This window comes from Leptosomus discolor, chromosome Z (assembly GCF_034619465.1).
Source record: "Leptosomus discolor isolate bLepDis1 chromosome Z, bLepDis1.hap2, whole genome shotgun sequence".
NCBI classification, from domain to species: Eukaryota; Metazoa; Chordata; class Aves; order Leptosomiformes; family Leptosomidae; genus Leptosomus; species Leptosomus discolor.
In genome coordinates this window covers 46,831,765-46,845,028 of record NC_141419.1, presented here as the reverse complement: position 1 = coordinate 46,845,028, position 13,264 = coordinate 46,831,765, and the positions used below count along the sequence as shown (strand labels likewise).

At 35.4% G+C, this 13,264-nt stretch overlaps 1 protein-coding gene across 2 annotated transcripts in view; it reads right to left on the bottom strand.

The window, feature by feature from the left end:
• Positions 1–13,264, bottom strand: part of FBN2 (fibrillin 2) — a 170,309-nt gene that overhangs the window by 34,781 nt on the left and 122,264 nt on the right. For both annotated transcript variants that reach the window (XM_086479915.1, XM_086479916.1), the window contains exons 31-37: positions 12,499–12,624; positions 11,309–11,431; positions 9,773–9,895; positions 7,983–8,108; positions 5,163–5,285; positions 4,665–4,787; positions 1,018–1,179 (exon numbers count right to left, since the gene is read on the bottom strand). In XM_086479915.1, the coding sequence (XP_086336041.1) occupies positions 1,018–1,179; positions 4,665–4,787; positions 5,163–5,285; positions 7,983–8,108; positions 9,773–9,895; positions 11,309–11,431; positions 12,499–12,624 (906 nt within the window). The remainder of the gene's footprint in view (positions 1–1,017; positions 1,180–4,664; positions 4,788–5,162; positions 5,286–7,982; positions 8,109–9,772; positions 9,896–11,308; positions 11,432–12,498; positions 12,625–13,264) is intronic.

Sequence of the window (13,264 nt, the reverse complement as noted above, 5' to 3'; positions counted from 1 at the left end):
GCGCTAACACAAATTCATTTGCGTTTTTAATGAGTCTTTTTTTCCTACACTCCTTGATTTTCCACTCTTCTTGACCTATTCACAGTAAATAAAGCAAGTGCATTACATTACTAGAAAATCAAGGTAAGATTAAGAGTTCTGTTCTAAAGTATTACCATAACCTCAGCTACTCTTAAGGCAGGCACAATGTTGTTTTCTCCATATTGTGCCCTTATAAATGCACATATTTTCCATTTTCAGTAGCTCTTTAATACGAAATGTCAGTATACCATCAATAAAGATATGTGTTAAAATTGGAATTCATACTATTGTGAGACTGTTAAGAACATGCTTGACATTTGTGTTGCATTATTCATTCAAAGAACTTCAAAGCTGTACAAAATTTAAAAGTATCATCAGGTAATAGTTTGAAAGTACTCAAGGGTGACTTAGAAATAGTTACCAACACTGTTCCTTTGAGAACTACTGTAGCTCTCCAAATTAAAGGCATGATTTGAGTTCTAAGGATTATTAATTTCTTTATTTCCCCACCAACACAGCGTGGCTGAGTAAAAATTCCTAGTAGATGAATGCAATCCATTCCATTGTTAAGACACATAAGCATCTCATTTTTTCTTAATGGGAGGAAGGTAAAAGCAAAAAAAATACAGTGCCTGAAACTACCCAAAGTACGTGGGCCTGGGCCAGTGGGAGGTGCCTTCTGAAGTTACCACTGATTATTACTGTAAGAATAGACATCAAGTCAGTCACAGAAGACTAAAGGACAAGTCTTCTGATACTCACGTCCATACCTCTGCATCACCCTTTTGAGAGCAGCAGGGAGGCTTTCTTTTATAACTGTCCCAGAACACTATCTCATGAAGAAAATCAGTTTCTTCAATGACAAATGTATAGTAACACAGTAAAAGATTTCAAATACTTTTTCAATACCTTGTTAGCATCTTCTATAATAAAGCGGGGGGGGGGGGGGGGGGGGGTGTGCAGGCAGAAGGGCAGAATAAGAGAACATTTCCTTACTACTGTTTACAGGGGGACACGTCTCACAAGGGTTTCCCCAAGCCTTTCCCAGAGAGCAGCAGCATGAGGAACGACCGACTCCAACCCCAATTTCAGTGTTGCAGGACAAGCTCCCATCCCCACGTGGTCCATACTTCAGGTAGCAATTGCCAACACGGTTATCTGCATACAAAGCACAGGTGACTACAGCTGCACACAATGGGACATGGGAACTGCAGGCATTCATTTTAACATTTCATATCTAGAAGCAGGAATGCAGATAACATTGTGCTTTTGGACACTGGCAAGCTCAAAACACTCATGTACATTGACCGTTACTGATGTTGAGAGAGACAACAGGGAGAAGGGTAGCTTCAGCTTCGTAAGTACCCAGAGAAGAGTTTAAAATGTTTGCATGTCTTCCAAAGCCAGACCATACTCTAATATACCACATACGCTATTCCCAGTCTTTCACTCCAGAACATATCAGAAACCTTGACGCCATTTGCTGCTAGTATTTCTTCTCCATATTCTGAACGTGACTAGGCTATGACTCTTTCATGTGGAATTAGAAGAATTTACATATTTTTCTATGGAATCACAGAACAAAGTTGTGTCACTGAAAGAATTCTTCCACTGCCAAATACATTCTTCAAAAATAATTAATATGGAAACAAACAATCTAAATGTGCAGTAGGTTTGGGGAAGATTAGTTTATTAGTTCACCCAAACTGTAACTTAATGATTTAGACAACTGCTGGTGTCAGTAGAATGAACAAGGAATCTAAGAGAAGTAAAGTTAATGAATTTTCTTGCTATGTTTTTTTTCCACATGCTGTCTCCTTGTTCTTTATAAATGGAAAGTGACTAACATTAAGTCATAAACATAAAGAAATGAGAGGACAGTAAAGTATTATAGTATTTCTTATTACAGCCAAATAATTAATTTCCTCAAGAGTAGCATTATAATTCTAAAGATAATTTCTATGAATTAACATGCTCTCAAAGGTTGCCTCTAAAGAACCACAGAAACTCACTCAAAAATTTTTTTATAAATTCGTAGTATAAAGGCTGCACTATCTTTTTGCATTTTTACTATTCCTGGTATTGGTATGACTCAGAAAATTACAAATGAATTTTTGAATTATTTCCTAAATGTATATTTTACCAAGAAATACCACATTTTTAATTTACTGCTTTCAACAAATGCCAGATGATACACCCTTAGCAATTTAAATGGAATAAAATGAACACAGTATGATAAATGTAGGTAGTTCATACTTTCAAAATTTAACAAACATCTTGATATGACATGTTTTTTTTAATTACCCTGAGGTCTAGGACCTATCTATGAAAAAAACTTGAAGGTAACTTTTTGAATTTTTAGGAAATGTCTGTTCTCAAGATCCTCAAGTTAGTTAAATATGTGTAATACGAAAACACGACTTTGCATTAATTTTCAGACTGAATTTTTTTAAAGGGTCTTAACATCAATCAAGAGAAAATCTTCAAGCTTTCCAAAGGATTTAAATTTATTCAAATTTAAGCTTGGCTGAATCCTTCTGCAATTTTAAGAACATACTGTAGCAGAGATGTGAAAGAGGGTGTTCCCGGGCCCCACATATTCTACAACAAATTTCAGTATTGCCATAAATGCACGCTGTTGTAAAGCTACAATACTCAATTAAGGATTGAGTGGCAGAAACATATGTGTTCTTTACCCTGAGCCTCTGATGGAAAGAGAAGAAACTTCAAGCAGGACATCTTTATCTCCCTAGAGGCAAGATTTACCCGAGATCACTGATCAGCATATATTAGAGTGGAAGTCCTTTTTTCTTTTAAAAAAAAAGATGATATTAGGAGACAGTAAAACGAACTGCCTTGTTAAAAAGGCACATCCTATTGTTCTCATTTTGGACTTGAGCTGGAACAACCCAAATTACTGGATTGTTGGTTATTCTGAGAATACCTATCTCCTCTTGCTCTCAGAGGAACTGCATGCTTCTCTTCATTCATGATAGCACGACACATCTGCCTTTTAAGAGAAGCCAAGAAGAGATTTGGCTTCGTCCTTCTTCTTGGGAAAAGTGAAAAACAATGACCATTTCGGAAGACAGCTTCAGCCCAAGACCTCAGGCCCATTAAGAACAATAGGAGATGACAGACCTTGGAACGAAGGCAGATCCTGGAATTCTCTAGCAGAATATTGATACCAAGTCCATCAAGAGTTTTTACGTTTCAGTTACTCCTCACATGAACTGTCTTGAAAAGCCACCATGTCCCTCTTCGCCAAGGATAATATTTCTGTTTCTTCTGAAAGGAACTGGAATTCAAATTCCTCCACCTTTTTTTGCTCAAGTGTGCAAGAGATAGTGCTATTGAAAAGAAACAGAAGCTGCTGCCCTTTGACAAGAAGTTACTGGAACATTTTTCAGTACAGCTTGTGCATTCCAGAACCCAGAAACTTTCCTTATTCTTGGTGAGGTTTACTAGCCTCTGTGAGGTTTTTTTTCCAAATGACTATAAGCTTAGAGTGAAAACGTTTTGGGGTTTTGCCAGTGACACAAAGGTCACTGCAAGTGAAGTTACAATTTGGAATTGCAGTCCTAGGAGTATAAAAAATCACAAGCAAACTGAACTTCAGTTCTTCCCTCTTTGGACTGCATAATCCAGAACCAGAACTAGTGTAGCTGCATTGGAATGGCAACTCTCCCCATTTCCACTTTGCATACAAAATCATTTAACCCCCTGGAAATACTACAAATGAGAACTGCTGGTGAAAGAACAGAAGTTCAAAACCCAATGATGCCTATAATTGTACAAAATAGTGTAACTAATACGTTTTTAGTTGCACATGATGCCCCATCTCTTCAAGGGCTTCTTAAAAAGCAGGCACTAAAGTGTCATTTCATTCATGAATTAGGGCTTTATTTCTAGGACCTTATTCTGATCCTATTTCATTGGAAGCAGAGGCTTTACTTGCCCCTGTCAAAAACAAAAGCTGAATGTTCACTGAGTGTTTTTTGCACTTTGTCATAGAATCAGGCTGTAGAGAGATGAAAAGTGCACACCTGAGGCTTGCAGCTCCTCCCACAGACAGGCAAGTGGATTCCAGCTCTGCCACTGACTGAAACTGAACCTTAGCCCCTCTCTCAACTGCCCTGTTCCTGAAACTTCCCTAGACTGCTAATATATACTCTTATCACATGACAACCCCATATCATGTAGCAAGTGGCAAAAGTAATGAAAATTCCCTATAAGTCTGTGTAAGCCAGGGAGAACTACAGTGAAACATACCTTTTACTTTATTTCCAGACAAATGGGCAACCAACCAGTTTTAATTCCAGTTTAAACTTAAGCTAAGCACATAAATTTCCCTCAAGACACATGTAGGATGAAAAAAACAATTTTTTTAAATGAAAAGTGTTGACTGTCAGGAAAATGGAAATGCAGATAATACATATTTTGACAAATTTTAAGAAAGTGTCTTTTAGAGAAAATATAAACACCATTATCAGTTAAAATAATTAACTCCCCTCTGGAAAACGATATAACAGGATACGCAGCATGTGGAAGTATAGTTTTTCTGTCTTGCTACCCCAATTTGCATCAAAATAGTCACCGTGGCTGTCATTTCTAAAGTAGTGCTTCAGGTTGCTTTTACTTACCCACACAACCCACTCCGGTAGGATTCAGCTGGAAATCTGGAGGGCAATTACACTCATACCTTCCGGGAGTATTTACACAAAGACCATTAACACAATTAATGGGATCGGCACATTCATCGATATCTAAAATAGGAAGATTATGTTTACAAATCTGCTCACTGGGCAGAGAAGAATAATTTTCCCTTTTAAGACAAAATGGACAATAAAATTTCAAATGCAAGTGATGTTTTAGCCGAAATCAAGCAAAAGAAGTACTAACAATTCATTGAACGTTTAGGATTAACCTTTGTACAGCTGCATACTTAAGAATCCATTCTTTTTGTTCCATTTTTAAGCACTTACTCCAAAGTATGCAAATCTACCTTGTTCAGTGGGGAAAAATGCACTCTCACTGTTGTAAGAGAATACAATGTGTGTTTTGTGAACTCATCGTTAAATTAACTCGGTGCAACTAAAAAAACCCAGTAAGTCTTGACATATTTCTGAACAGAAATATACCTGTACAGTTTCCCCCGGTTCGATCTAGTTCGTAGCCATCATCACAGATACAATGAAACATTCCCAGTAGATTATTACAGGTACCAAATACACATATGTTCTGGAAGGCACATTCATCGATATCTGAAGTGATATATTAAGAACAGAAAGTTCCATATCATTACCATATTAATATTACAATAGTATGTTGTACTACTAAAAGCAAATGAAGACACATGTAACTTGAAAAAAAAAAATTAAGAAAGTAACATTGAGTAACACTTTTCATTTTGTGCAGAATGCTATAGCTAGGGATTTGTGAGCCATTCTCCACTAAGCTGCTTGTTACTTATTCCTGTTTTACCTAGTGTGAAGTAAAAATAGCAAAACTGACTTCTCAGGACTCAAAATGAAAGCTAAGTCAAAAAGCCAGTAAGTTCCTTTCAAAACGTGCATTAAACAGAATGAAGCATAACACCATACAAATGTGCCAGCCATCTCCTAGGTCACAGTCCGCAACATTTCTCACTAATGGCCATTAAGATTTCAAAATACCATTCTCAGGGAAAAAAAGTATACTAAGAAGAAAGAGAGGGAGTAGGTATTGACAGTTACTTACATCTCCTTGGAGAAAGAATACAGCAAAAAAGAATACAGGAAGTAAGAATTATCTATAATTTTCTCAAGACCATGTTAAACCAGTTATATAGTAACTACATACAGGTGAGCTAAGATGCACTTCAAGGATTGCCTGTGTGCTCATGCAAGTTGAAGATGAAATAAAGTTAAAAGACACTGACAGCAAATTAGATGACTTTGTCAACTACTGTGCTAGAAAAGGAGTTAAATATTAACAGCTCAGACTGCAAAGCTGTGGTTTTAGACACAAACTAGAAAGGACTTCTGAGTTGAGGTAAGTTACATAAGAGGGAAAAAAAAAACGCATAAACTGTCTGATAGCAAGGTTTCTGCGCTGCCAAAATAGAGCAGCTCTGCAAAAGCCAATGCAACTCTAGCATGTATTAGGGAGCTATTTTTAGCAGAGACAGGAAAGTGGAAAGCATTAATATCGTTTTACAATGCACAGCTAAATCTTCATTTGAAATTCTGCGTACAGCGCTCTGTTCAAGAGTGATGAACTAAAATTGGACAAGGTGTAAAAAAGGAATATTAAAATGATTAATGAAATACCTATTTTGAACTTGGCTTGCTTGCCTTAGCCAAAGCTTGAGAAGTGGTATAATGCCTCTTTACAGGAACATATGAGAAGGGGTAACTTTTGAGGGGGGGAGAGAGGAGAAATTTTTAAGGGAAAATGAAATTTAATATAAATGCTTAATATGCAACAGTCCTGAGTAAATTTAAACTGGAAGTTAAAGCAAGCTTTCTAAGTACCCTGGAGGACAGCCATGGAATGACCTACAAATCAGGTTAATGAACACAACTTGTGTTCAGATGAAGCTTTATAAAGTTATGGAGAAGACTCTATCATTGAGAAGTTCATGTACTGATATCTCAAGGGATTTCTCAAGCAATTGGATGAATTATTTATATTACAATTGTTGTACTAAATCTAGGCTTTGGATTTTGTCCCTTGCTTGAAGAAATCAGCCAAGGAGTCACCTTATCATAGGACAAATTAATATATCAACTTCAAAAAACCAAACAAATAAAAAACCCCTTCTAAGTATTCAGCACCCAGATCTTTTAGTCCTCCAACAGCACAATTTAATCCATGGAATTCTTTCAGATCTCTGTTGGAAACACAGTAATATGTCAAGCATTCTTCCAAAACTCAATTTATTTTTCAGAGCATCATTGTAGACCAATTGAAAAGCCAAATGTTGGTGACCCGCTGTCCCAAGAATTAGAAGCATAGTTTTTTCCAAATCACTGATTAGCTGATATTTATTTGGTTTTTTTTATTAGAACATTGGCATGACTATAACATGACTAACTAACTGAGCTGCACTGAGAAATTCAGTAAAGATGATTAACAATACTTGGTAAATGTTAACAGATCTGATCAAAAAAGTTGTGTAGCTAATTTTCCAGAAGCATCTGGAATTCTTCTTCAGCTAGAAATCTGATTCATACATGTAGACCTGCATGTTTGAATATGCCAAGTTATGGACTGAATTTTAAAGATTACGTTTTGCAATCTGTTTTTAATAGCTCATCAAGAATTTTAATTTCCTAAGACATTATGAGGTTTCCACCATTAAATATGAAATAGGTTAAAAAGCTTTGGAGCACCAGCTAAAACGACTTTATCTAATATACGGTTCTCTTTATTAAAGAAAAAAAAAGACATAAGGACACAACAGGGAATAGAAGCTGAATTGGACTAGAAAGATAATAATTCCTTTTGTGCTTCAGATTATCTGGTATAATATTGAGAGTGAAAAGGTGACAATAAAAAAATCTCCAGTATGCATTTTAAGGAGTGTTACAAACTTGTCAAATAGACCAGTGATTTGCCTACTTCAATTTCCTGAAAACATTTCTTTCAAATGAGGTCACTTAATGCTGCTTGTGTCTCCTATGTAAACACATTAAATAAAACAGTGATGAACACAGGATTTTTCGATGCACTATTCACTAGTGACAAAAAGAAGAAAAATAATTAAAAAAACCCCAAGATTACTGAGCCAAACCTCTACTGTGGGATTTTTGGACCAAGACCAGGAAAACTTCATAAAAAGGTGAAAGCTACCTTCAACATAAGTCACACTGCAAAATAATCCCTGCTTGAAGAAATCACACCTTCCAGCACTTCTGGCTTGCTTTATAGCAGCCAGTCCAAATTCAGAAAATGAACTTGAAGTACCAGTGGCTTACCTTGGCATGACTTGCTGTCTGAGGCGGGAGTGAATCCCATCTCACACTCACAACGGTAGGCACCAGGGACATTCAGACACTGTCCATTTTCACACAGATTAACATTTTCTGCACACTCATCAACATCTGTGGAAGACAGAAAATTTCTTTGAAATATTCTATGTGTTTCACTAGCAAAATACAAATAATATTATCCTTATATTGAAAAGAATAATGCTGTTGAGTATTGTCGACATAAACAAAAACATTTACACCTGAAGATAAAGAATGGAGAAAAGCAAACATAATGTAATTTCTAAAATTATTCCTTTTACCCTGCCATGATTCCTTACTCCTTGTTTTTCATTTATTTTTTTTTTTTTTAAATAATGCAAGGTTCTCAGATTCAATACTATTAGTGCTGATAAATAAATTGAATACTTTGTCTCCTGGTGTATACTGCTATGTTACTTTAACATAAAACACATTCAAAAGGCAGATTTTCTTAAGCGAATCATACATAGAGAATTATTTTCATATGCATTTTGTAAAATATTCTTTGAAGATTTTGAACATTACAACTACCATTTGCACACTACTGGGGACTCTTCTAGTACAGCCCAAAAGAGATTTTTTTTTTTTAAGAGCTATAAAAGAGCAGAATAACAAAGGCAGACATTCACCATTGCATAAGGACTCATAATTCCATCAGATATGCTTATGATTGTCCAAATTAATTTTCAATATACTTTCTTCATTTTATTAGCCAATCCCTAGTGTCCCATGTGATTTTTAAAAAAACAGAAGATCTGAAACACAGTATGTTAATAATAGGGATGAAAGTTCTAGTTCATAAACCACCAACTTGAACCACATAAACAAGTAATATTTGAAGATCCTTATTCTGAAATAAAAAAAAATACAATACTAATCAGAAGACTGTCTTGTTAAGGTGTATATTAATTTTGATTTAAAATTAGCCAGTTAGCTAATAATGAATCAATTCATATTAGTTTCTAGCTATTTTACTATCATTAGGATGCATTCCTTCAAACCTTCAAATTTGCTGACCACATACAGGACATGTTAGAAGTCAAGAGCAGAGATACTGTTGCATCTCTACTCTGTAACTGGTAAGAAACCAGTAACTCAGTACTTGACCATTAATGTTTAATATAAAATATTTACACTTTATACAATCCTTTACATGTCAGCTTACTTTGAATAACTTGATGTGTGCTAAACAATGTTCATTCTTAATAGTGAGCATTTACCAACAAATTTAAAGGCAGAGGTCATGGGCAATATTTTTCAACTGTAATTTGTTTTTCTTTTTAGAAAGTCCTATTAATTATTATGATTACTTAATGATTAAATCCTGTTCAACTAACACAGTGAGTGGAAAACAGATGATGCCTTCCCTACCAGAGACAGATCTGGCGTACAAGACAGGAACGATAACAAGAGAGCTGGTGTTTTGTGTTCTTGACTGGAGAGCCTGCTGCTGCAAGCAGCACAGGCATATTCAAAAAAATTGGCATGAAGAGTAGGACAAGGAGCAGAAAGAGAAAAACGAAGAAGTAGACGGGAACTTCTCCCAACAAAAGGGACCAGTGGATCCGATTTGGCACACAAATCAAAAGAACAATCAGTTGCCTTTGTCAGCATTTCTTCAGCAGATAGGAAGAATCCCGATCTTAAAAGACACTATTGCATTTATTATCTTGCACTTTGGGCTTAGATCTAATTTGCAAAGCTTCCATACAACAGAAACAATCAGTGACAAGCCTGCTTTCACAGAAACTTCTTACCAGAACAAGTAAATCCATCCCCAGTGAATCCCTCTGCACAGGCACAGCGGTATGACCCTGGGGTGTTCACACACTGAGCGTTCACACTGCACTGGTGGGTCCCATTGGAGCATTCATCAAGATCTGCACATCAGGGTCAAGACATTGCAAGCAGTAACAGAGCAGGCAGTGTACTTCGCTTACAATTAACTGTCAAGCTAACAAGTGCAACTGCAAAGACTATTTATGTCACCATAAATATACAAAGTTCTCATTAGAAGATAAAGGGTTAATATATTGTGATTTAATTTTAATATTTCTTCCTTTAAATTCAAATGCATGAGACTGGGTAAAATGTTTCAAACCAACAGATGGAGCCCAGCTGATGTGTTGCTTGAATGTTAATTTCCTGTTAAAGAACCAATAAAACAAAGAAATACATAGAGGTGAAAATCTGCCATATATTCGGAGAGCCTTCCCACATAACAGAAGAATGTGACAAGAGTGTAACATCATGAAAGTTAATGCAAGCTCTCTCATTTACTTGGATGAAAAAAAAAAAAAAGAAAAATAAAAAAGAAGAGACTTTCCCTCCCCTTAAAGGCACGCTTGATGGGAATGGCCATATGGGTCCATGACATACAAGGCACACTGGCTAGTGCTATGGGGTAGTTGACAGTCCTTTCTCATGCATCTGCAGAGTGGTCTATACCCAGAAGCTATTCTAACTACGAGGATGCTGCTGTAAAAACTTTTTAAAAGTTTTCTCCTTCAAATGGGACTTCATATTTACTTAGTTGAATCTCAAATATTTTTAATTAAATGACAGTAATAAAGACCAGAGGGCGTTCCCCTTTCTTTCAAATACGGCTTAAAAAGCTTAGAAAATCTGTCCTGCAGTAAAATCTCATAATATGGTACTCTTTCTTTAACATATTATACCAATAAAGCCTAATTCTTAAATGAAACTCCTGTTCCACAGATCCCCAAATGCTCAGAAAAAAAAGGTTACTATTACAATCTTTTACACACCAATGAATAAAAAATGAAGGCAAGGGGATGTGATGCTACTCCAGCAGCCCAGCAAAAGTAGGATCAAGTTTCCCATACCTGAAGTCCAATCTGCTTTACATTAAGGCCTATAAAGCAGATATACTACAGGACAATTACAAAACACGGTATTAAGTAACAGAAACAATACCTTCCTGGCAGGAAAACACAAAACAAATTCTATTCTATTTTTAACTGATTTTTTTTTTCTGCACATTCTAGCACTTGTATGCAAACGTTGTAAAATGCATAGTTGATTCAGTAAGATGTTACATAGACTTCTGAGGCAAAACCAGTTTTTTTCTCAGAAAACCAAACCCCTGAAACATAAGAATCTTGCATACCCATCTAACCATAGAGTGCTACAGACAGAAGAATACTTTGTTTCTAATGGAGTAATCACACAGTCACATTATATACTTTCATTTTTGAAAACAAAACAAAAAAAAAAAAAAAAAGAAAAGAAAAAAAGAAAGAAGAGAAAAGCTTTATTTTCTGTATACTTACCAATACACTTAATGCCATTTCCAACCCATCCTTCTCTGCAACTACATTTAAAACTTCCTGGTACATTGACACATGAGGCATGCATGTCACAGTTGTGAGCACCAATTTCGCACTCATCCACATCTACAAGCACAAAATAAACTATTAGTATTTACTTCAGCACCAGAATATTACAAATTATGTTCCTTTTACATGTTCCTTATTTCCACTGTGCAGGTTTGCAGTCCTTTAAAAACAAATGTTCAAGACTACAGAATAATTCAAGCAAGTTACTTTGTATTATACATTAATAAAAAAGTGACAAATGTATTTTCATTCTATTCTTTGTTTGCAAACGTGACAAAATTAGTCTGCTTTCCTACAACTGCTTTTCAGTTTGAAATTAAAGTTATTTTCCAGACCTGTTAAATATGCTGATCTTTATATGTCTTAAAATGGGACAAGATCTTTGGGTGCACGGGCATGTATCAGTTATAAAAACTATTAGCCTGAGATTTTAGTAATTATAGAGCAAATTCTTAAAGACTAAATTATAGGAGAAATGTCAACTTTCCGAAAAGAATAATTTTAGATGAACTTAGGTTCCTGAATGCAGCTGATCCAGCTTGCAGAAGACAATGTACCCCTTAACTATCACAGGAACTCATAGCATTTGATACTGACTCACTATGATTCTTTGATTCTCTAAAATTTTGTTAGCATGGGCTAAAGGATGGCATGTACTTTCCCTTTTATATCATCACTTTTTTTTTATTCTTTTCTTTTACTTTTTCTTTTTCTCCTGTTATTAAGACTACGAGGTCATTTCCTGCAGTGCCAGCTGACAGATGAGTTCATACTTTAAGTATGTCTAACAAATTAGTTTTGATAAAATAGTCTAATACAAATGCACCCATCCAAGTTATGTTTTGTACCACAGATATTCCCTCAATCCGTACTGAAAAAAACTTTGCCTTTAAAATTACCGCTATATAAGTGGCCTCTCATATCGTATTGATACTGATACAAGGATACATACCTTTTCAAACTCTGGATACATGATGACAAACATAAAATACTTACTCTTATATTTACTACTATGTACAGATACCCATCTCTCACTTGTGTGTGAACACTTGTGCATTTATTTTAACTGAAAGCCAATCAACATATGTGCGCACCATGACATATATGCCAGAAAATTGCTTTACCTGTGCATCCAGTGGTTCCTTTCTTGACTGAATATCCTAACTGACAATGACAAATGAAGGAGCCTTTAGTATTTTCACACTCCCCAAACATACAGATGTTGGAATTCAAATCACATTCATTCACATCTGTAAGTCACATAAATTCATTATTAGTTGAACATTACTGTCATTTAACAGCATTCTTCATCTTTCATTCAGATGAAATTAGCAGAAGCATGGTCCACCCCTATGACATGTTATTAATCTTCACCGTAATATATTTCAGCCATTCTGTTCTGTATTCTTTTAGTTCCCTAAAAACATAGTCCAAATACCAATGTCTTCTAATTAGAATGCTAATTATTGGACTATGAAGTCAATTGCTTCTTACAAGAATCACTTTAAAGCATTTTTTTAAAACACACTCTTGATCATAATATAGCTATAATTTTCTTCCAAAGAAGAATTTATACAGTAAATTGATTAGTTTTTCCTGTACTGATCTCATCTACAGGTTTCAATTTGCACATTCTGACTACTATTTAAAATTGAATAATGATACACACAAGTTTGTCAATACCTCTGAACAGCACTTGTAAAAATTATAAAAAACAATAAAGTAAATTCAATCCATTTTTTTAATAAGACCCACTTATGAAAGACATTGAATCTTATGAAGCACTGAAACTGGAATAAGAACAAACTAGAACTGGCCACCTGTCAAGCGGGTAACTCAGGAATTTCACATGAGTCTTCTAAGTCATACTGCAGTGGGCCCATATGGCTC